This window comes from Tasmannia lanceolata, unplaced genomic scaffold, assembly GCF_043159265.1.
Source record: "Tasmannia lanceolata isolate RefF3 unplaced genomic scaffold, GAP_Taslan_0.1 ptg000037l, whole genome shotgun sequence".
Lineage (NCBI taxonomy): Eukaryota > Viridiplantae > Streptophyta > Magnoliopsida > Canellales > Winteraceae > Tasmannia > Tasmannia lanceolata.
This window is the reverse complement of record NW_027518714.1, coordinates 59,213,941-59,232,952: the sequence shown is the minus strand read 5'-3', so window position 1 is coordinate 59,232,952 and position 19,012 is coordinate 59,213,941. Positions and strand designations below refer to the sequence as shown.

At 38.5% G+C, this 19,012-nt stretch overlaps 2 protein-coding genes across 2 annotated transcripts; both read right to left on the bottom strand.

Moving 5' to 3' along the window:
* Nucleotides 1-754: 754 nt before the first annotated feature.
* LOC143861642 (exopolygalacturonase-like) lies at nt 755-2,360 on the bottom strand. Its single transcript, XM_077372530.1, has 4 exons — nt 2,232-2,360; nt 1,713-2,021; nt 1,095-1,610; nt 755-982 (listed from the first exon to the last, which is right to left on the bottom strand). The coding sequence occupies exons 1-4, from the start codon at nt 2,358-2,360 to the stop codon at nt 755-757; spliced, it is 1,182 nt and encodes a 393-aa protein (XP_077228645.1).
* Nucleotides 2,361-11,860: 9,500 nt separating this feature from the next.
* On the bottom strand, nt 11,861-18,320 carry LOC143861641 (exopolygalacturonase-like). The gene is made up of 4 exons (XM_077372529.1): nt 18,192-18,320; nt 17,673-17,981; nt 12,201-12,716; nt 11,861-12,088 (listed from the first exon to the last, which is right to left on the bottom strand). The coding sequence occupies exons 1-4, from the start codon at nt 18,318-18,320 to the stop codon at nt 11,861-11,863; spliced, it is 1,182 nt and encodes a 393-aa protein (XP_077228644.1).
* Between the last annotated feature and the right edge of the window lie 692 nt (nt 18,321-19,012).

Genomic DNA, 19,012 nt, shown 5'->3' with positions numbered 1-19,012 from the left:
GTTTTCGCCTGCATCACTCTTTTCATAGTGAAAGAGTGGCATCCATAGAAATTTTGTAATCAGTGCTGAACGGAAAGGAGCAGCTCCTTTCAAAATCCCCTCATTGGTAAAATATAGTATTGTTTCTCCATTAGATGTCTTTGCTTGTTTCTTCGATCCAAACATATCTTAGGGAGGAAGTGGCTCCAAGATGCTGTATGCAAGGGAGCTAAACGCTATCTACAGTCTTATCGTCTTTACAATAACTAAACTCCATATCCTTTATCCAAACCTCTCAATATCATTCCATTTATATTGAAATATGGCCTGGAAAAAATCCGATGTATGGGCCATCCACTCTCTGCTTTGTTCCAATTCCCAGACATTATATTATATAATTCCTAGTAAATTTAATCTCTTATAAATGCTAATAACATCACAAATGAGGAAGAGGTAGAGGTAAGGCCTTCTATCAATCTTAGTATGAAAACCCACATAGAATTTACAAGATAATTAAGTTGGAATTATTCATTTTATATGTCAAGTTCAAGAAGTAACATGCCACATTTTAGTCCTATATGAGTTCACTTCCCCACGGTTGACATGCATGCATTCTTGTACAATACCACAATTTATAGAAGGGGGCTACTGCTCCCAATGAATGAAAAGAAGAAAAGTTCACCACAATTTAGAGAAGGGGGCTACTGCTCCCAAAGAATGAATACAAGAAAAGTTTACACAAATGTTGTGTAGTTATCAATGAGGAGGAGGGGATTTAGAGGCAAGAGGGAGGGATCAGTTGGCCAGAAGATACACCCTTCACATTAGAACAGGAGGCAGTAGAGTCTCCATCTTGACCATTGTACACCAAGTTGATGTCACTGACCTGCACGTTTTGACATGGCACACCTTTGCTGCACAGCAGATTAATCGCGACTTGGGATGCTGAGACACCCCTAATGTTTGTGAAACTAATGTCGCTGATCTTTACTCGGGAAGGAAACTGTAAATAAGATAAAGAAATAAATAAATAATTAGACATAAATATTTACATGTAACTGAAATCTGAGAGACAGAGAGTGAGGATGGTAAAAAACTTAGAAGAATTTAATTACCTCTTTACTGCAAGACGCATATGGGCAGTACTCTTGATCTATGATTATGGGATTGTAAACATTGTTCATAACTATATCTTCAAAAGTGAAGTTAGACGCGGAGCTAGGTGATGAAGCTTCAAATGTCTTGATCCTTACACCATTGTCGGTGCCAGTGAGGGTGCAATTTCTCACATGCAAGCCAACTACATCTTTCTCATTAGGGTATCTGCCAAGGCTACCCACACTAATTCCATGCCCTGGTCCACAAAAAACATTGGAGATGGAGATGTTGGAGCTGCCAGGCCCAATGGAGATGCAGTCATCGCCTGTGCCAATCACTGAACGGGAGATCTTTACACCAGTAGAGTCCCCAATGTGGATTCCATCTGTGTTAGGGCTGTCCTCTGGTGCAGAGATCTTAACTGATGTGATCTTGATGTTCTTGCATGCGAAAATGTTCATGTGAAAGAACTTACTGTTCACGGACGATATGCCTCGAATCGTTGCATCATTTACAAAGTTTAATCTTATAGACTGTTGTTAGCAGAAACAGAAACACATTAAATTAACACATGATTATGCTAACAGACTAGTAGGAAAGGGTAAGGATGTAATAGTCAGGGTAACAGTACATACTGTTGGAAGGAGCTTGCATTTTACACTCTTGGGGCATTTGTTGTGGGGCCAAGCTGATGCCCCTTGGCCATCGAATGTACCACCTCCCGTGATCATCAATCCATTGATGTAATTAAACACAATCCAACCGTCGGATTCGAACTTGTTGAGATCGGTGGGCGCCTTCACTATGCCTTTGACCTGAAAGACCATGGATCCCTTGCACGGCCCCTTGAACACAGCTGGGCCCACCAGGAATGTCCCTTCTGGAATCAAAACCCTAGCAATTCCATCCAAAGCACATGCCTCCTTCCAAGCATTCAACAAAGCCTACGAAACAAGTTAGTAAATAAATTATTTTCAAATTAATTTTTTCGGCATGACACTATTAATTAACAATCTTGGTCCTTATTTTTGTTTAAGATTCGTTTAACCGAACTTTATTTGCAATGTTCTAAGTGCGCCTTTAGATTAAATATAGCCTACAATTTAAAACCCAAGTTGCAATTTAGATGTACATCCAAATGCTATTACCCTCACCTCACTGCTATCTGTTGTGCCATCTGCAATTGCACCAAAGTCCTTTATATTGAAAACCCTGGTTGGGCCGGTTGCATGTGCCATCCATGCAAACAACGACAACAGAGAAACTACTCGAAGAATACCCATCTATATAGAACAAATAATATATAATTTGCCTAGAGATTGTTTTTCTTTTCCAACCTCTCTCCCCTACTTCCTTTTAATGTTTAAATGGAATGAGAAGACCAATCATCTCTCTTGGGTATTTATAAGAAAAAAACTATCTACCTCTCTAGCTTCAACTTCTTTTAGTTTTTGTGGTTTTAAGTTTTAACCACTCGCTTGTCTTGAGATGTTGGTATAGATGTTAGGCTTAAAATACAGTTAAACTCCACCTATTTTTGGCTTTTTTAAAAAAAAATCTCGTAGCCACCCCACATTTCTCTGGTTTTACAGCTACTCAAATCTCTTTGATTGATATTTACACAGCGCAGCCATTTTAACCAATTATCCTAATATTCGTTGAGATCGTACATCGCGATCGACGGACCAGATTAAAAGGTGGCAAAACAGGATGGTTTGTGTAACTGGTATCTCTTCTCCTCACTTTGCCTAATGGGTATCGTAATTTCTGATCCACTCATCCAAATCCAATGTTCAAGAGAATATTGTTTCGAGATTTCTTCAAATCAAAGCTGCAGCTCTCAATAATTCATAGTACCGGAGTTCTATATATGAAGATTAAGCCCTTTGAATTTGAGACATAAAGATATTCTTGATGGTTGATGATGGCAATGTTTTGCAGAGGAATAGTAGTGATGGTGGTGGTGATATTTGTGGCTGTGGCCACAAAAGAAGCCCTTGCAAAACAGCATGTGGTGGGAGGAAGCCAAGGTTGGGATGCCTCTGTAGATTTTAATGTAGACTGATTAACTATCGTATAGATCATAAGCATCCAAAGGACTGAGATTTATGAATTTAGGGTCTCAGTCAAAGTCTTGATGTCTGAAACCAGGGAGAATCTTGGATCCAAGCATCATTTCCAAGGGCCCTATCCAACTTACATCGTAGTAAATACCAATGCATGAATTATTCCTTTTAAAGCTACTGTTGTAGCCATATACGACAGATATAAAGAATTGTGTATTTGTGGGCTTGAAGGTGACCATAGGATATAGTAGTGAAGAAGCCAAATTCTTCCATTAGATTAACATGAAAATTAATAAATCCACCTATCCCACTTTTACATGTAATGCCCCTTTTGGATTTCAATATTCATATTATTTTCTCCATTCGAGAAGTATTGAGGGATTTTAGTGAATAAGAGATAAAAAAACACATGGACACATGAAGGCCATGCCCCTCGCATTATATAATCTTAACTAAGAAGATAATAGTCTAATTGCATTACTCTTCAATGTCAGACAAATTAGTTCATGTTGGCTATATTTGACACTTCCTTAATTTCTATCACTTTGATCTGCATGTAAGAGTCATATGTATGTTTTGAACATCCGTCCTATCACATTGCTTACAATCTTGCTATTGCTGGACTTCAAGATATTGTTTATGATGATTCGCTCACAGATTCCCTGTCATTAACATGGGGGTCTTGTCCGATGTGAGTGGATTTTGATACATGACCCATCTCTAGCAAAGGACTAATTGAAATGGGTTGGATTGTTGAACAAGTGGGCCCATTTGTTCTTCTATCAAATCATTATTTTCCCTCAAAAAATTATGTGCAGTCACCATATAAGAACCCCCCACTTAAAGTAGCTTTCTTCTCACGATGGAGAGCTTGGAGTTAATACGAGTCTTCACAGTTCACACTACCTACAAAACATCTATAATGCACAAAACAAAACAAAAAACGGGCAGCAGGAATCATGAAGACGACCCCTTTGAATGCACCTTTCCTCTAGAAATTTGATATGGTTTACAGGCTTCCGTTCATACTTGAGTGCATAGTTACAAAGTTGAGATTTGGAATAAACAGGTCAGAAACAACAGTACACAACTTAAGCTTTCCTCATCCATCTAATTGTTTGCCTATTGGCTATATTTTTTAGGATTTGTTCGGGACCTTCGCAGAAGGCATTTCGCGGGGGGGGGGGGGGGGGGGGGGGGGGGGGCACCTTAGATGAATTGAATGAATTTATTTACTCCATTTTTAGGACTGATCCTGTAATTTTTCCATTTCAACACCTAATCTCCCACGAGTGCCTCTGAATGGTCTCTTCGTGTAGTCATACAAATTCTAAGACCTTGAAAAATTAGCAATCATATCCTAAGTTCTTCCGGGCCTGATTTTGGAAGTCTCAGTGTTGCATGTCTCTTTAACTAAAATAATAGCTACCCCTATCGGAGCACGCCCATTGAGGGCGCCTTAGACTCGAGTGTAGTGTAATTAGTCGTCCATAGGGAGGAGACAAGCATTCGATTTACCTCGAAGAATAGTAGTGCTGTTTAGTTGCACGGCATACACTCGGAGTGTAGGGGAATAGTTACGGGTGCCATTACAATAGAGCGAGAGAGAGAGAGAGAGAGCACCGGTCCCGAGAAATTTCAAGCATAATTCCACCATTTTGTGGATTTTTGCTTAGATGAGGGGACGAGAATGCCACATAGAGAGACATGAGTCTCTAGAGAGTCAATGCTATATTGGCAACTCAAATGAGAAATTTTATTGATGTGACACCCAAATGCTAAGCAAAATCCTGGCCAAGTTTAGTTGCCAAAGTCTGAAGCAAAGGTAGGGTTTTGGTGGAATTCGGACTGCAATTTCATGCTTGGATAGCTTTAATAGGGGTTGAAATGCCATTTGACCTTCCAACAAGTTTCAGACACAATGATTGCTTTTTTGCTCATGGCGGCACTCATGTACCCCATTCTCAAATTCTAACACGATAGAATTTGTGTAGAAGAATAGTGAAAAGTGTTTTGTAATCTCTCTCTCTCTCTCTCTCTCTCTCTCTCTCTCTCTATATCTTCCCTACTATTTTCTTCACTCTATATATTGGTAATGACACCCCTACTTTCTCCCTTACTCTCGGAGAGGACTGTCGTGCAACCAAACACTACTTATTGCTATTCCACTCTTCTTCTAAGGGTGCTAATTCTAGACAAATCAAATTCTTGTCTCCTCTCTTTTGACTTCTTATTCCTCTACTCTATGAGCCACCGTGAGCAACCAAACATAGTGTAAGCCTCCCTAGGCAGCCAAACGCTAGCAAGCCGGGGTTTATTTTATTCTTGGATAGGGTCTATCCTCCTGATTACATTATTGAGAACAGCTCCAATGGAAGCTGATAAAATTATCCAAGTAGGATAGCCAATCCTCGATTGCGTGAATGGTCCTTTTCGAGTGCTTACGAAAAGTGGAGATAATGCGTGCAAGATTGAATTACCTCGTGAGTACGGTGTTTCAGCTACTTTCAATGTTTATGATCTTATTCCATATCATGAAAATAACTCGGTCAACTCAGGAACGAGTTGAAGTTTAACCGGGGGAGAATGATGCAGGTGCATTCCTGCTACAAGCTTCTGACAAATTGTCATTCATGTTTTTGGGATATATAGTGGTAGAATCATGGAAAATGGTAAACTACAAAGTTGTAGCATTTTCTTTGGTGTTTCCAACAGATATTTAAGATCTTAATTTGGCCAAGTGGTTAGAGAGTTATGGCCAATTTAGCAAACTGTGTATGTATGTCTCTTCATTTGAGTTTCAAATTTATTCAGTAATAGACTTTGCCAACCATCTTAAAAAGGAAAAAAAAATTAGAGGATGGTATGTTACTTTCATTCATCATGTCAACAAAGAAAAGTTACTCTGTCACTCTGTTTTCTTCATTATTTCCTTCATCTTTCTGAAAATTTGTCTTCCATTTCTAATGTGAATTACACCCTTAAAAAAAAATTTGTAATGTGAATTACTGAAGTCAAGAATCTAGCCCCCTCCAAGCATCTTAAAAGTCGATGTCATCTACATCTCTCTAAAAGTTGTTCAATTCTAACTGGTGCCTTTGAACATTTAGGTGTTATTAGAGGATGCAGCCGGCAGAATATGTGTGCTTTTTTATCAATCTTGGAGCTTATTATGCTTTCGGTATTCCCTTTCCTATTAACTTTGTCTTGTCTTTCGACTTGGGGGAATGGCGGGTTTTCATCTTCTTTTGTCGATGCGCTCATGCTACAAATGATCTTTCTAAATCTATTGATCACTAAAAATGTCGTAAGCAGGGACTTTGGATCCTTCATGTGTGGGCTTCTAGCACAAGTGTTGATGCTTCTTATGGTATTGTTAAATAATCCTTCACAAGGCAATGGTTCATTAGGGAATTTCTTGAGAATGAGAGACAATTTGGTCAATTTAACAAAAAGTATTGCACATTTGCACTTAACACTGCATTGTGAGAAAGCTTCATGTATGCAAAGTTATGGATAGACTAATCACTCAACCATAGAAATATACACATCTATGAAATATAATTCTTAAACCGGTGACATTTACATGGAAATGAGAAAAGGGTGGCTTTAAATTGACATGAATAAGGTGATGGAATGTTACCTTTGAAGAATAAATTTCACATTAGATCCCGGATTTTAAGGATCGTCATTGGATGGATGCTTGGGTTTTTTGTGTTCAACTGTCAGATCAAACATATTCGATTTGATTGCGAGTAATGGGTTCCTATCTATCGATCTGAATGAGCTAATGGGCACACTTCTGGCTTATTAAACAGCAGCAGAGCTCGATCTTGGATGAGATCTGCAGATCTGGTTTTTTCTGTTGGACTTTTCTGCTCTCTCTTACTGCGCCCTTGATGCCATGAAGTACTACTTAATTTTTCAAGTTCAGGTCTAAGACTAATTCACTGTAAAATGTTGTAATATTTTATATTTAGGATTTATTTTGTGACATGCTTTTTTAAATTGATGGTAGTGTTAAGATGTTATATTCTATTGGGGTGTTAGGTTTTTGGATGTTTGGTCCAGATCCACCGCATCTCCACTGCATCTGCAATTCAATTCTAGATCCCAAATGCTACGTTTTGGATCCTTCAATTTTCTATTTCGAACTTGTAAATTTGCTAATCCTTAGTGCACGTTTGGCTGTCAGGAATTTATTTTCATGATAAATCGGGGTCTCCAAGTGGAGATGAGGGTGAAGTCCCTAAAATCAAGAAACAAAATCCCGAAAACTGGTGTCTCCGGGCTTTGTAATGTAGAAAGCTGTAAACCCGCTTGAGTACTGCGATGTGGTCACAACCACGACCCTTAAGAGCCCAAGGGGAAACAGACTAAGCCCTCAAAGAAGGGCCAGCCCGAGGGTGCTCTGTATGATTACGAAGACAAGAACAAGGTGTCCTCACAATCACCGGATGGTTGCATTGGCTGTTGCCATGAAACAAACAATATCTCCTGGGTTCAAGGCCTATGCCTAAGGGGAAACAGACTAAGCCCCCCAAGAAGGGCCAGCCCGAGGGTGCTCTGTATGATTACGAAGACAAGAACAAGGAGTTGTTTTGGTCGTGGGTCAATACTTCGACTGAAATTGGCATTGACATGCCACTTTCAGATAATGGGGCCCACAAATATTCCATTAAGTAATTTTTCATTGTTGCTAAACATGGCTTTCTTCCCACGTGTTGCACGTGCCATTTTACTAGTACTCCAAAAGCTTCAGCGGTTAGAGTTGGTGTTACTTAGTCATTTATACTATTTTAAAGTGTTCCAATGTTTTTGAATTTTTAAATGTTTCAAACCCTAAAAAAAAAGAAAAGCCAAACAACACACTAGGGCCAAATCCTAGAGCTAAAGGGGAAACCTCAAAACAAGTAAACTAATATCCCAAGAACATGAAAATGACCTAAGATCCCAAATAGGTAAATCTCTAATAAGACTGAGATAGTCCCTATAAAAGGGAGTAGCAACAACTTTAAAAGAGGGAAAAATAAGTCAAAGACTTGCTAATAACGCTATAAAAAATGAGGGGCAAATAAGTCAAAGACTCTCTCCTAGAAGAATCCCTCTCATCATGCATGTGGCTCTCTTTTGGGTTGGCCGTCCACATGGATCTTTTTAATATCTAGCATATGTTGGTTTTAAAACCCAGGACCCGCTTTGAGGAGTAGCTCTAATACCATGTGAAACAACCAATTACTCCAAAAGCTTAGGCGGGGTTTTATTTAATCATTTATACTTCAACCGTGACCACAAAATTACACATCTATGGATCTAAACTATATGATCGATGTCTGCAAACGGATAGTTGAACAAAAAATGAGCAACAACTCACCTACATTAGTGCTACCAATCCCTTAGTTTGTTAAAGCCCTAATGAGGAGATGATGTGACCATGTATCACACTTAACAAATGATCCCAAACATCCTTGAATTGTAAATGTTTGTTCAAATAATATAAGCAATGGGTCCATTCACATGGTAGTGTTATTAAAATCAGAGATTCTACTCATCTCAGTTAATTTTCATTAACACTAAAATGTGTTTAAATAAGCCCTTACAGATAAACATAAGAAGAAGATAAGATCAAGATAATCCTAATCTTATCTATTTTCCTAATCTATCTTAACCACCTCTCCTCTCATCTAATGGTTGGTGATCCAACGGTATGATCTACTAGATCTCGTATACTCTAACAAGTGTGATTCAAACCATTCGTTTTGTTGGCACTATAATGGAGATAAAATGCCCAAAACTTACTGTCGTTGGGTGTGTTCGGTTGGGGGAGAGCTATTATTCTTAGGCTACTGATTTCCACACGACCACGTTTTGATAACAGGACTATCTTTGTTTTATACTTTTCTGTTTGGCTGCTGAGAGCTTTTTGAGAATTGTAAATTAATTTGTAATAACCTTTGCCAACTTGTTTAAAAATGTAAAACAATGTGAGATCATCAACACATAATCGTGCGGATATCAGTCCTCATATTCTTATCTTTGACCCCATCCCCCTATAATACAGTAGGTTTTCCTATTTCTCTCTCCATTTTTACCTCCTTTTTTTATATGAGAAATTAATATGAGAAATTATATGATGAGTGATGGGTGGCACCGCCATTGCATGTTTGTACGCCGACTCATGATATAAAAGCCCTTTTCGGAGATATTAGGATATGAGATTTTACATGGTGTGTGGCAGGAGTCCAGTATTTTTCAAAAGTACTGTACGGCCCACTTCATAGGATGATCCAAACCTTTCATTTGTTGGGCCACACCGTAAATAGGTTGTGCGCCAAAAATCATCTCCATATGATGATCCTTACCCTCCGATCTGAAAAGGATTCCATAAGGTACAGTCCCTCTATAGATTGGAGGGTTAGGATCATTCTATAGAGATGATTTTTTAGGAACAACCTATTTACATTGTGGCACAACAAATGAATTGTTTGAATCATCTTATGAAGTGGGTCGTACAGTATTTTTTTTTTATAAATACTGACTATATGACGTTCCAACATGTTTCAGATACAATGATTGCTTTTTTGCTTATGGCGGCACTCATGTACGCCATTCTCAAATTCTAACACGATAGAATTTGTGTAGAAGAATAGTGAAAAGTGCTTTGTAATCTCTCTCTCTCTCTCTCTTCCCTACTATTTTCTTCACTCTATATATTAGTAATGACATCCCTACTTTGTCCATTACTCTCTGAGAGGACTGTCGTGCAACCAAACACTACTTATTGCTATTCCACTCTTCTTCTAAGGGTGCTAATTCTAGACAAATCAAATTCTTGTCTCCTCTCTTTTGACTTCTTATTCCTCTACTCTATGAGCCACCCTGAGCAACCAAACATAGTGTAAGCCTCCCTAGGCAGCCAAACACTAGCAAGCCGGGGTTTATTTTATTCTTGGATAGGGTCTATTCTCCTGATTACATTATTGAGAACAGCTCCAATGGAAGCTGATAAAATTATCCAAGCAGGATAGCCAATCCTCGATTGCGCGAATGGTCCTTTTCGAGTGCTTACGAAAAGTGGAGATAATGCATGCAAGATTGAATTACCTCGTGAGTACGGTGTTTCAACTACTTTCAATGTTTATGATCTTATTCCATATCATGAAAATAACTCGGTCAACTCAGGGACGATTTGACGTTCAACCGGGGGAGAATGATGTAGGTGCATTCCTGCTACAAGCTTCTGACAAATTGTCATTCATGTTTTTGGGATATATAGTGGTAGAATCATGGAAAATGGTAAACTACAAAGTTGTAGCATTTTGTTTGCTGTTTCCAACATATATTTAAGATCTTGATTTGGCCAAGTGGTTAGAGAGTTATGGCCAATTTAGCAGACTGTGTATGTAGGTCTTTTTGACTAGCCAATGTTTTCAAGTTCCTAAGCTATTTATGATGTTTGTAAGTCCCAAAACTTATACTGGGCTAGCTTCAACGTTTTTTGGTCATATATTTCTTTATAAAAGTCTAGCAAAATATATGTAATGGAGTTTTAGTTAAAGAAGAAAAGCTTTCTCTAAGCATTTTGCAAGAATTTCACTTCTTGTTTCCCTCCACAACCCAAAGGATTGCATTTCGCTGATCCGAACGGTATCAAATACGGTCTGAAAACTCGGAGGTACCTTGTTTCCTTGCAATAGAGGCAAAATAGACAAAATAAAGAAGAAAATGGTCATTCGATAACCGTCGTAGAGACATGTACGTATCGGTAAATTGCCATGACATCCTCAAATCATGTCCAAATTGCGTGATCTTGGGCTCATTAGATAGGTCATCCAAAAACATTTTTTATTACCAAATAAAATAAGAGTTGATGCCTAAGAAGTAGGGTACAAATAAGATGAAGAAAATAGAAGTTGAAGAATAAGAGATTTCTTCCACGGTGACAAACCGAAAGATCATGATGGTTTTCGCCTGCATCACTCTTTTCATAGTGAAAGAGTGGCATCCATAGAAATTTTGTAATCAGTGCTGAACGGAAAGGAGCAGCTCCTTTCAAAATCCCCTCATTGGTAAAATATAGTATTGTTTCTCCATTAGATGTCTTTGCTGGTTTCTTCGATCCAAACATATCTTAGGGAGGAAGTGGCTCCAAGATGCTGTATGCAAGGGAGCTAAACGCTATCTACAGTCTTATTGTCTTTACAATAACTAAACTCCATATCCTTTATCCAAACCTCTCAATATCATTCCATTTATATTGAAATATGGCCTGGAAAAAATCTGATGTATGGGCCATCCAGTCTCTGCTTTGTTCCAATTCCCAGACATTATATTATATAATTCCTAGTAAATTTAATCTCTTATAAATGCTAATAACATCACAAATGAGGAAGAGGTAGAGGTAAGGCCTGCTATCAATCTTAGTATGAAAACCCACATAGAATTTACAAGATAATTAAGTTGGAATTATTCATTTTATATGTCAAGTTCAAGAAGTAACATGCCACATTTTAGTCCTATATGAGTTCACTTCCCCACGATTGACTTGCATGCATTCTTGTACAATACCACAATTTATAGAAGGGGGCTACTGCTCCCAATGAATGAAAAGAAGAAAAGTTCACCACAATTTAGAGAAGGGGGCTACTGCTCCCAATGAATGAATACAAGAAAAGTTTACACAAATGTTGTGTAGTTATCAATGAGGAGGAGGGGATTTAGAGGCAAGAGGGAGGGATCAGTTGGCCAGAAGATACACCCTTCACATTAGAACATGAGGCAGTAGAGTCTCCATCTTGACCATTGTACACCAAGTTGATGTCGCTGACCTGCACGTTTTGACATGGCACACCTTTGCTGCACAGCAGATTAATCGCGACTTGGGATGCTGAGACACCCCTAATGTTTGTGAAACTAATGTCGCTGATCTTTACTCGGGAAGGAAACTGTAAATAAGATGAAGAAATAAATAAATAATTAGACATAAATATTTACATGTAACTGAAATCTGAGAGACAGAGAGTGAGGATGGTAAAAAACTTATAAGAATTTAATTACCTCTTTACTGCAAGACGCATATGGGCAGTACTCTTGATCTATGATTATGGGATTGTAAACATTGTTCATAACTATATCTTCAAAAGTGAAGTTAGACGCGGAGCTAGGTGATGAAGCTTCAAATGTCTTGATCCTTACACCATTGTTGGTGCCAGTGAGGGTGCAATTTCTCACATGCAAGCCAACTACATCTTTCTCATTAGGGTATCTGCCAAGGCTACCCACACTAATTCCATGCCCTGGTCCACAAAAAACATTCGAGATGGAGATGTTGGAGCTGCCAGGCCCAATGGAGATGCAGTCATCGCCTGTGCCAATCACTGAACGGGAGATCTTTACACCAGTAGAGTCCCCAATGTGGATTCCATCTGTGTTAGGGCTGTCCTCCGGTGCAGAGATCTTAACTGATGTGATCTTGATGTTCTTGCATGCGAAAATGTTCATGTGAAAGAACTTACTGTTCACGGACGATATGCCTCGAATCGTTGCATCATTTACAAAGTTTAATCTTATAGACTGTTGTTAGCAGAAACAAACAAAAACACATTAAATTAACACATGATTATGCTAATAGACTAGTAGGAAAGGGTAAGGATGTAATAGTCAGGGTAACACTACATACTGTTGGAAGGAGCTTGCATTTTACACTCTTGGGGCATTTGTTGTGGGGCCAAGCTGATGCCCCTTGGCCATCGAATGTACCACCTCCCGTGATCATCAATCCATTGATGTAATTAAACACAATCCAACCGTCGGATTCGAACTTGTTGAGATCGGTGGGTGCCTTCACTACGCCTTTGACCTGAAAGACCATGGATCCCTTGCACGGCCCCTTGAACACAGCTGGGCCCACCAGGAATGTGCCTTCTGGAATCAAAACCCTAGCAATTCCATCCAAAGCACATGCCTCCTTCCAAGCATTCAACAAAGCCTACGAAACAAGTTAGTAAATAAATTATTTTCAAATTAATTTTTTCGGCATGACACTATTAATTAACAATCTTGGTCCTTATTTTTGTTTAAGATTCGTTTAACCGAACTTTATTTGCAATGTTCTAAGTGCGCCTTTAGATTAAAAATAGCCTACAATTTAAAACCCAAGTTGCAATTTAGATGTACATCCAAAAGCTATTACCCTCACCTCACTGCTATCTGTTGTGCCATCTGCAATTGCACCAAAGTCCTTTATATTGAAAACCCTGGTTGGGCCGGTTGCATGTGCCATCCATGCAAACAACGACAACAGAGAAACTACTCGAAGAATACCCATCTATATAGAACAAATAATATATAATTTGCCTAGAGATTGTTTTTCTTTTCCAACCTCTCTCCCCTACTTCCTTTTAATGTTTAAATGGAATGAGAAGACCAATCATCTCTCTTGGGTATTTATAAGAAAAAAACTATCTACCTCTCTAGCTTCAACTTCTTTTAGTTTTTGTGGTTTTAAGTTTTAACCACTCGCTTCTCTTGAGATGTTGGTATAGATGTTAGGCTTAAAATACAGTTAAACTCCACCTATTTTTGGCTTTTTTTTTAAAAATCTCGTAGCCACCCCACATTTCTCTGGTTTTACAGCTACTCAAATCTCTTTGATTCATATTTACACAGCGCAGCCATTTTAACCAATTATCCTAATATTCGTTGAGATCGTACATCGCGATCGACAGACCAGATTAAAAGGTGGCAAAACAGGATATATGGTTTGTGTAACTGGTATCTCTTCTCCTCACTTTGCCTACTGGGTATCGTAATTTCTGATCCATTCATCCAAATCCAATATTCAAGAGAATATTGTTTCGAGTTTTCTTCAAATCAAAGCTGCAGCTCTCAATAATTCATAGTACAGGAGTTCTATATATGAAGATTAAGCCCTTTGAATTTGAGACATAAAGATATTCTTGATGGTTGATGATGGCAATGTTTTGCAGAGGAATAGTAGTGATGGTGGTGGTGATATTTGTGGCTGTGGCCACAAAAGAAGCCCTTGCAAAACAGCATGTGGTGGGAGGAAGCCAAGGTTGGGATGCCTCTGTAGATTTTAATGTAGACTGATTAACTATCGTATAGATCATAAGCATCCAAAGGACTGAGATTTATGAATTTAGGGTCTCAGTCAAAGTCTTGATGTCTGAAACCAGGGAGAATCTTGGATCCAAGCATCATTTCCAAGGGCTCTATCCAACTTACATAGTAGTAAATACCAATGCATGAATTATTCCTTTTAAAGCTACTGTTGTAGCCATATACGACAGATATAAGAATTGTGTATTTGTGGGCTTGAAGGTGACCATAGGATATAGTGAAGAAGCCATATTCTTCCATTAGATTAACATGAAAATTAATAAATCCACCTATCCCACTTTTACATGTAATGCCCCTTTTGGATTTCAATATTCATATTATTTTTTCCATTCGAGAAGTATTGAGGGATTTTAGTCAATAAGAGATAAAAAAACACATGGACACATGAAGGCCATGCTCCTCGCATTATATAATCTTAACTAAGAAGATAATAGTCTAATTGCATTACTCTTCAATGTCAGACAAATTAGTTCATGTTGGCTATATTTGACACTTCCTAGATTTCTATCACTTTGATCTGCATGTAAGAGTCATATGTATGTTTTGAACATCCGTCCTATCACATTGCTTACAATCTTGCTATTGCTGGACTTCAAGATATTGTTTATGATGATTCGCTCACAGATTCCCTGTCATTAACATGGGGGTCTTGTCCGATGTGAGTGGATTTTGATACATGACCCATCTCTAGCAAAGGACTAATTGAAATGGGTTGGATTGTTGAACAAGTGGGCCCATTTGTTCTTCTATCAAATCATTATTTTCCCTCAAAACATTATGTGCAGTCATCATATAAGAACCCCCCACTTAAAGTAGCTTTCTTCTCACGATGGAGAGCTTGGAGTTAATACGAGTCTTCACAGTTCACACTACCTACAAAACATCTCTAATGCACAAAACAAAACAAAACACGGGCATCAGGAATCATGAAGATGACCCCTTTGAATGCACCATTCCTCTAGAAATTTGATATGGTTTACAGGCTTCCGTTCATACTTGAGTGCATAGTTACAAAGTTGAGATTTGGAATAAACAGGTCAGAAACAACAGTACACAACTTAAGCTTTCCTCATCCATCTGATTGTTTGCCTCTTTGCTGTATTTTTTAGGATTTGTTCGGGACCTTCGCAGAACGCATTTCACGGGGGGGGCTGTTGCATGAGAGTGCAGCCGCCTTAGATAATTGAATGAATTTATTTAGTCCATTTTTGTTGCAATTTAACTTTTCTGCATTGGAATGATATTGTACCGCATGTCTGCTCTTTCTCCAGATTCCTTATATTTGTTCTTTATAAATTAAACATCGGTGATAGAATCAACATGAGCAAAAATAGATTTCTTTTGCTTGGATTTCTTTTAAAATTTTTGGGTCCTTTCTTCTAATGTTTAGATTGGTGGTACTAACAAGAAGAGTACTGGCGATTCATGTTGGGAAGAGAAAATTAAGGAACACATTGACGGCGTTGAAAAAGGCCAAAGCTGCCCAAGCAGTGTATTAAAAAACTGACTACGTTGTATATGAATGAGATCTTTGCATTATAACTGACCTTTCATGTTTGCTTTTATTCATTTCTTTTGTGGCTACTGATTTCCACACGACCACGGTTTGATAACAGGACTATCTTTGTTTTATACTTTTTTGTTTGGCTGCTGAGAGCTTTTTGAGAATTGTAAATTAATTTGTAATAACCTTTGCCAACTTGTTTAAAAATGTAAAACAATGTGAGATCATCAACACATAATCGTGCGGATATCAGTCCTCATATTCTTATCTTTGACCCCATCCCCCTATAATACAGTCGGTTTTCCTATTTCTCTCTCCATTTTTACCTCCTTTTTTTATATGAGAAATTAATATGAGAAATTATATGATGAGTGATGGGTGGCACCGCTATTGCATGTTTGTACGCCCACTCATGATATAAAATCCCTTTTTGGAGATATTAGGATATGAGATTTTACATGGTGTGTGGCAGGAGTCCAGTATTTTTCAAAAGTACTGTACGGCCCACTTCATAGGATGATCCAAACCTTTCATTTGTTGGGCCACACCGTAAATAGGTTGTGCGCCAAAAATCATCTCCATATGATGATCCTTACCCTCCGATCTGAAAAGGATTCCATAAGGTACAGTCCCTCTATAGATTGGAGGGTTAGGATCATTCTATAGAGATGATTTTTTAGGAACAACCTATTTACATTGGGGCCCAACAAATGAATTGTTTGGATCATCTTATGAAGTGGGTCGTACAGTATTTTTTTTGATAAATACTGACTATATGGCCGCAGACCATATTAAAGTTCTAAATTATTAGCTAGCAGCAGGGATTTCAAAATCCTCCTTTTCTTCCTTCCTTTATACTTTCCACCGGGAAGTTTATTCCATTCTCGTCGTGTCCTTCCCTTTTTAGAAATAGCTACCCCTATCGGAGCACGCCCATTGAGGCGCCTTAGACTCGAGTGTAGTGGAATTAGTCGTCCATGGGGAGGAGACAAGCATTGGATTTACCTCGAAGAATAGTAGTACTGTTTGGTTGCACGGCATACACTCGGAGTGTAGGGGAATAGTTACGGGTGCCATTACAATAGAGAGAGAGAGCGAGAGAGAGAGCACCGGTCCGGAGAAATTTCAAGCATAATTCCACCATTTTGTGGATTTTGGCTTAGATGAGGGGACGAGAATGCCACATAGAGACATGAGTCTCTAGAGAGTCAATGCTATTTTGGCAACTCAAATGAGAAATTTTATTGATGTGACACCCAAATGCTAACCAAAATCCTGGCCAAGTTTAGTTGCCAAAGTCTGAAGCAAAGGTAGGGTTTTGGTGGAATTCAAACTGCAATTTCATGCTTGGATAGCTTTATTAAGGGTTTTTTTTTTTTTTTTTGAAGCGGTAAAAGAATATATTAAGAACCGAGCTGGTTCGATCAAGCTACATAAAGAAAATAAAATACAATATCAAGGAGGTAAATAATCAAACTGTTCCAGGCTTGGGCGAAAGACACCACTCCTAGCGAGAGAGTCAGCCTCTGAATTAGCTGACCGTCTCACGTGCCTAAAGGATAAAGCCGAGAGAAGAGTTAAATCATTGAACGGGAGATCTTTACACCAGTAGAGTCCCCAATGTGAATTCCATCTGTGTTAGGGCTGTCCTCTGGTGCAGAGATCTTAACTGATGTGATCTTGATGTTCTTGCATGCGAAAATGTTCATGTGAAAGAACTTACTGTTCACGGACGATATGCCTCGAATCGTTGCATTATTTACAAAGTTTAATCTTATAGACTGTTGTTAGCAGAAACAAAAACACATTAAATTAACACATGATTATGCTAACAGACTAGTAGGAAAGGGTAAGGATGTAATAGTCAGGGTAACAGTACATACTGTTGGAAGGAGCTTGCATTTTACACTCTTGGGGCATTTGTTGTGGGGCCAAGCTGATGCCCCTTGGCCATCGAATGTACCACCTCCCGTGATCATCAATCCATTGATGTAATTAAACACAATCCAACCGTCGGATTCGAACTTGTTGAGATCGGTGGGCGCCTTCACTACGCCTTTGACCTGAAAGACCATGGATCCCTTGCACGGCCCCTTGAACACAGCTGGGCCCACCAGGAATGTCCCTTCTGGAATCAAAACCCTAGCAATTCCATCCAAAGCACATGCCTCCTTCCAAGCATTCAACAAAGCCTACGAAACAAGTAAGTAAATAAATTATTTTCAAATTAATTTCTTCGGCATGACACTATTAATTAACAATGTTGGTCCTTATTTTTGTTTAAGATTCGTTTAACCGAACTTTTTTTGCAATGTTCTAAGTGCGCCTTTAGATTAAATATAGCCTACAATTTAAAACCCAAGTTGCAATTTAGATGTACATCCAAATGCTATTACCCTCACCTCACTGCTATCTGTTGTGCCATCTGCAATTGCACCAAACTCCTTTATATTGAAAACCCTGGTTGGGCCGGTTGCATGTGCCATCCATGCAAACAACGACAACAGAGAAACTACTCGAAGAATACCCATCTATAGAACAAATAATATATAATTTGCCTAGAGATTGTTTTTCTTTTCCAACCTCTCTCCCCTACTTCCTTTTAATGTTTAAATGGAATGAGAAGACCAATCATCTCTCTTGGGTATTTATAAGAAAAAAACTATCTACCTCTCTAGCTTCAACTTCTTTTAGTTTTTGTGGTTTTAAGTTTTAACCACTCGCTTGTCTTGAGATGTTGGTATAGATGTTAGGCTTAAAATACAGTTAAACTCCACCTATTTTTGGCTCTTTTTTTTTTAATCTTGTAGCCACCCCACATTTCTCTGGTTTTACAGCTACTCAAATCTCTTTGATTCATATTTACACAGCGCAGCCATTTTAACCAATTATCCTAATATTCGTTGAGATCGTACATCGCGATCGACGGACCAGATTAAAAGGTGGCGAAACAGGATATATGGTTTGTGTAACTGGTATCTCTTCTCCTCACTTTGCCTAATGGGTATCGTAATTTCTGATCCATTCATCCAAATCCAATATTCAAGAGATTATTGTTTCGAGTTTTCTTCAAATCAAAGCTGCAGCTCTCAATAATTCATACTACAAGAGTTCTATATATGCAGATTAAGCCCTTTGAATTTGAGACATAAAGATATTCTTGATGGTTGATGATGGCAACGTTGTTTTGAAGGCAATCTAAAGCAAACCCCAACATCTAGCC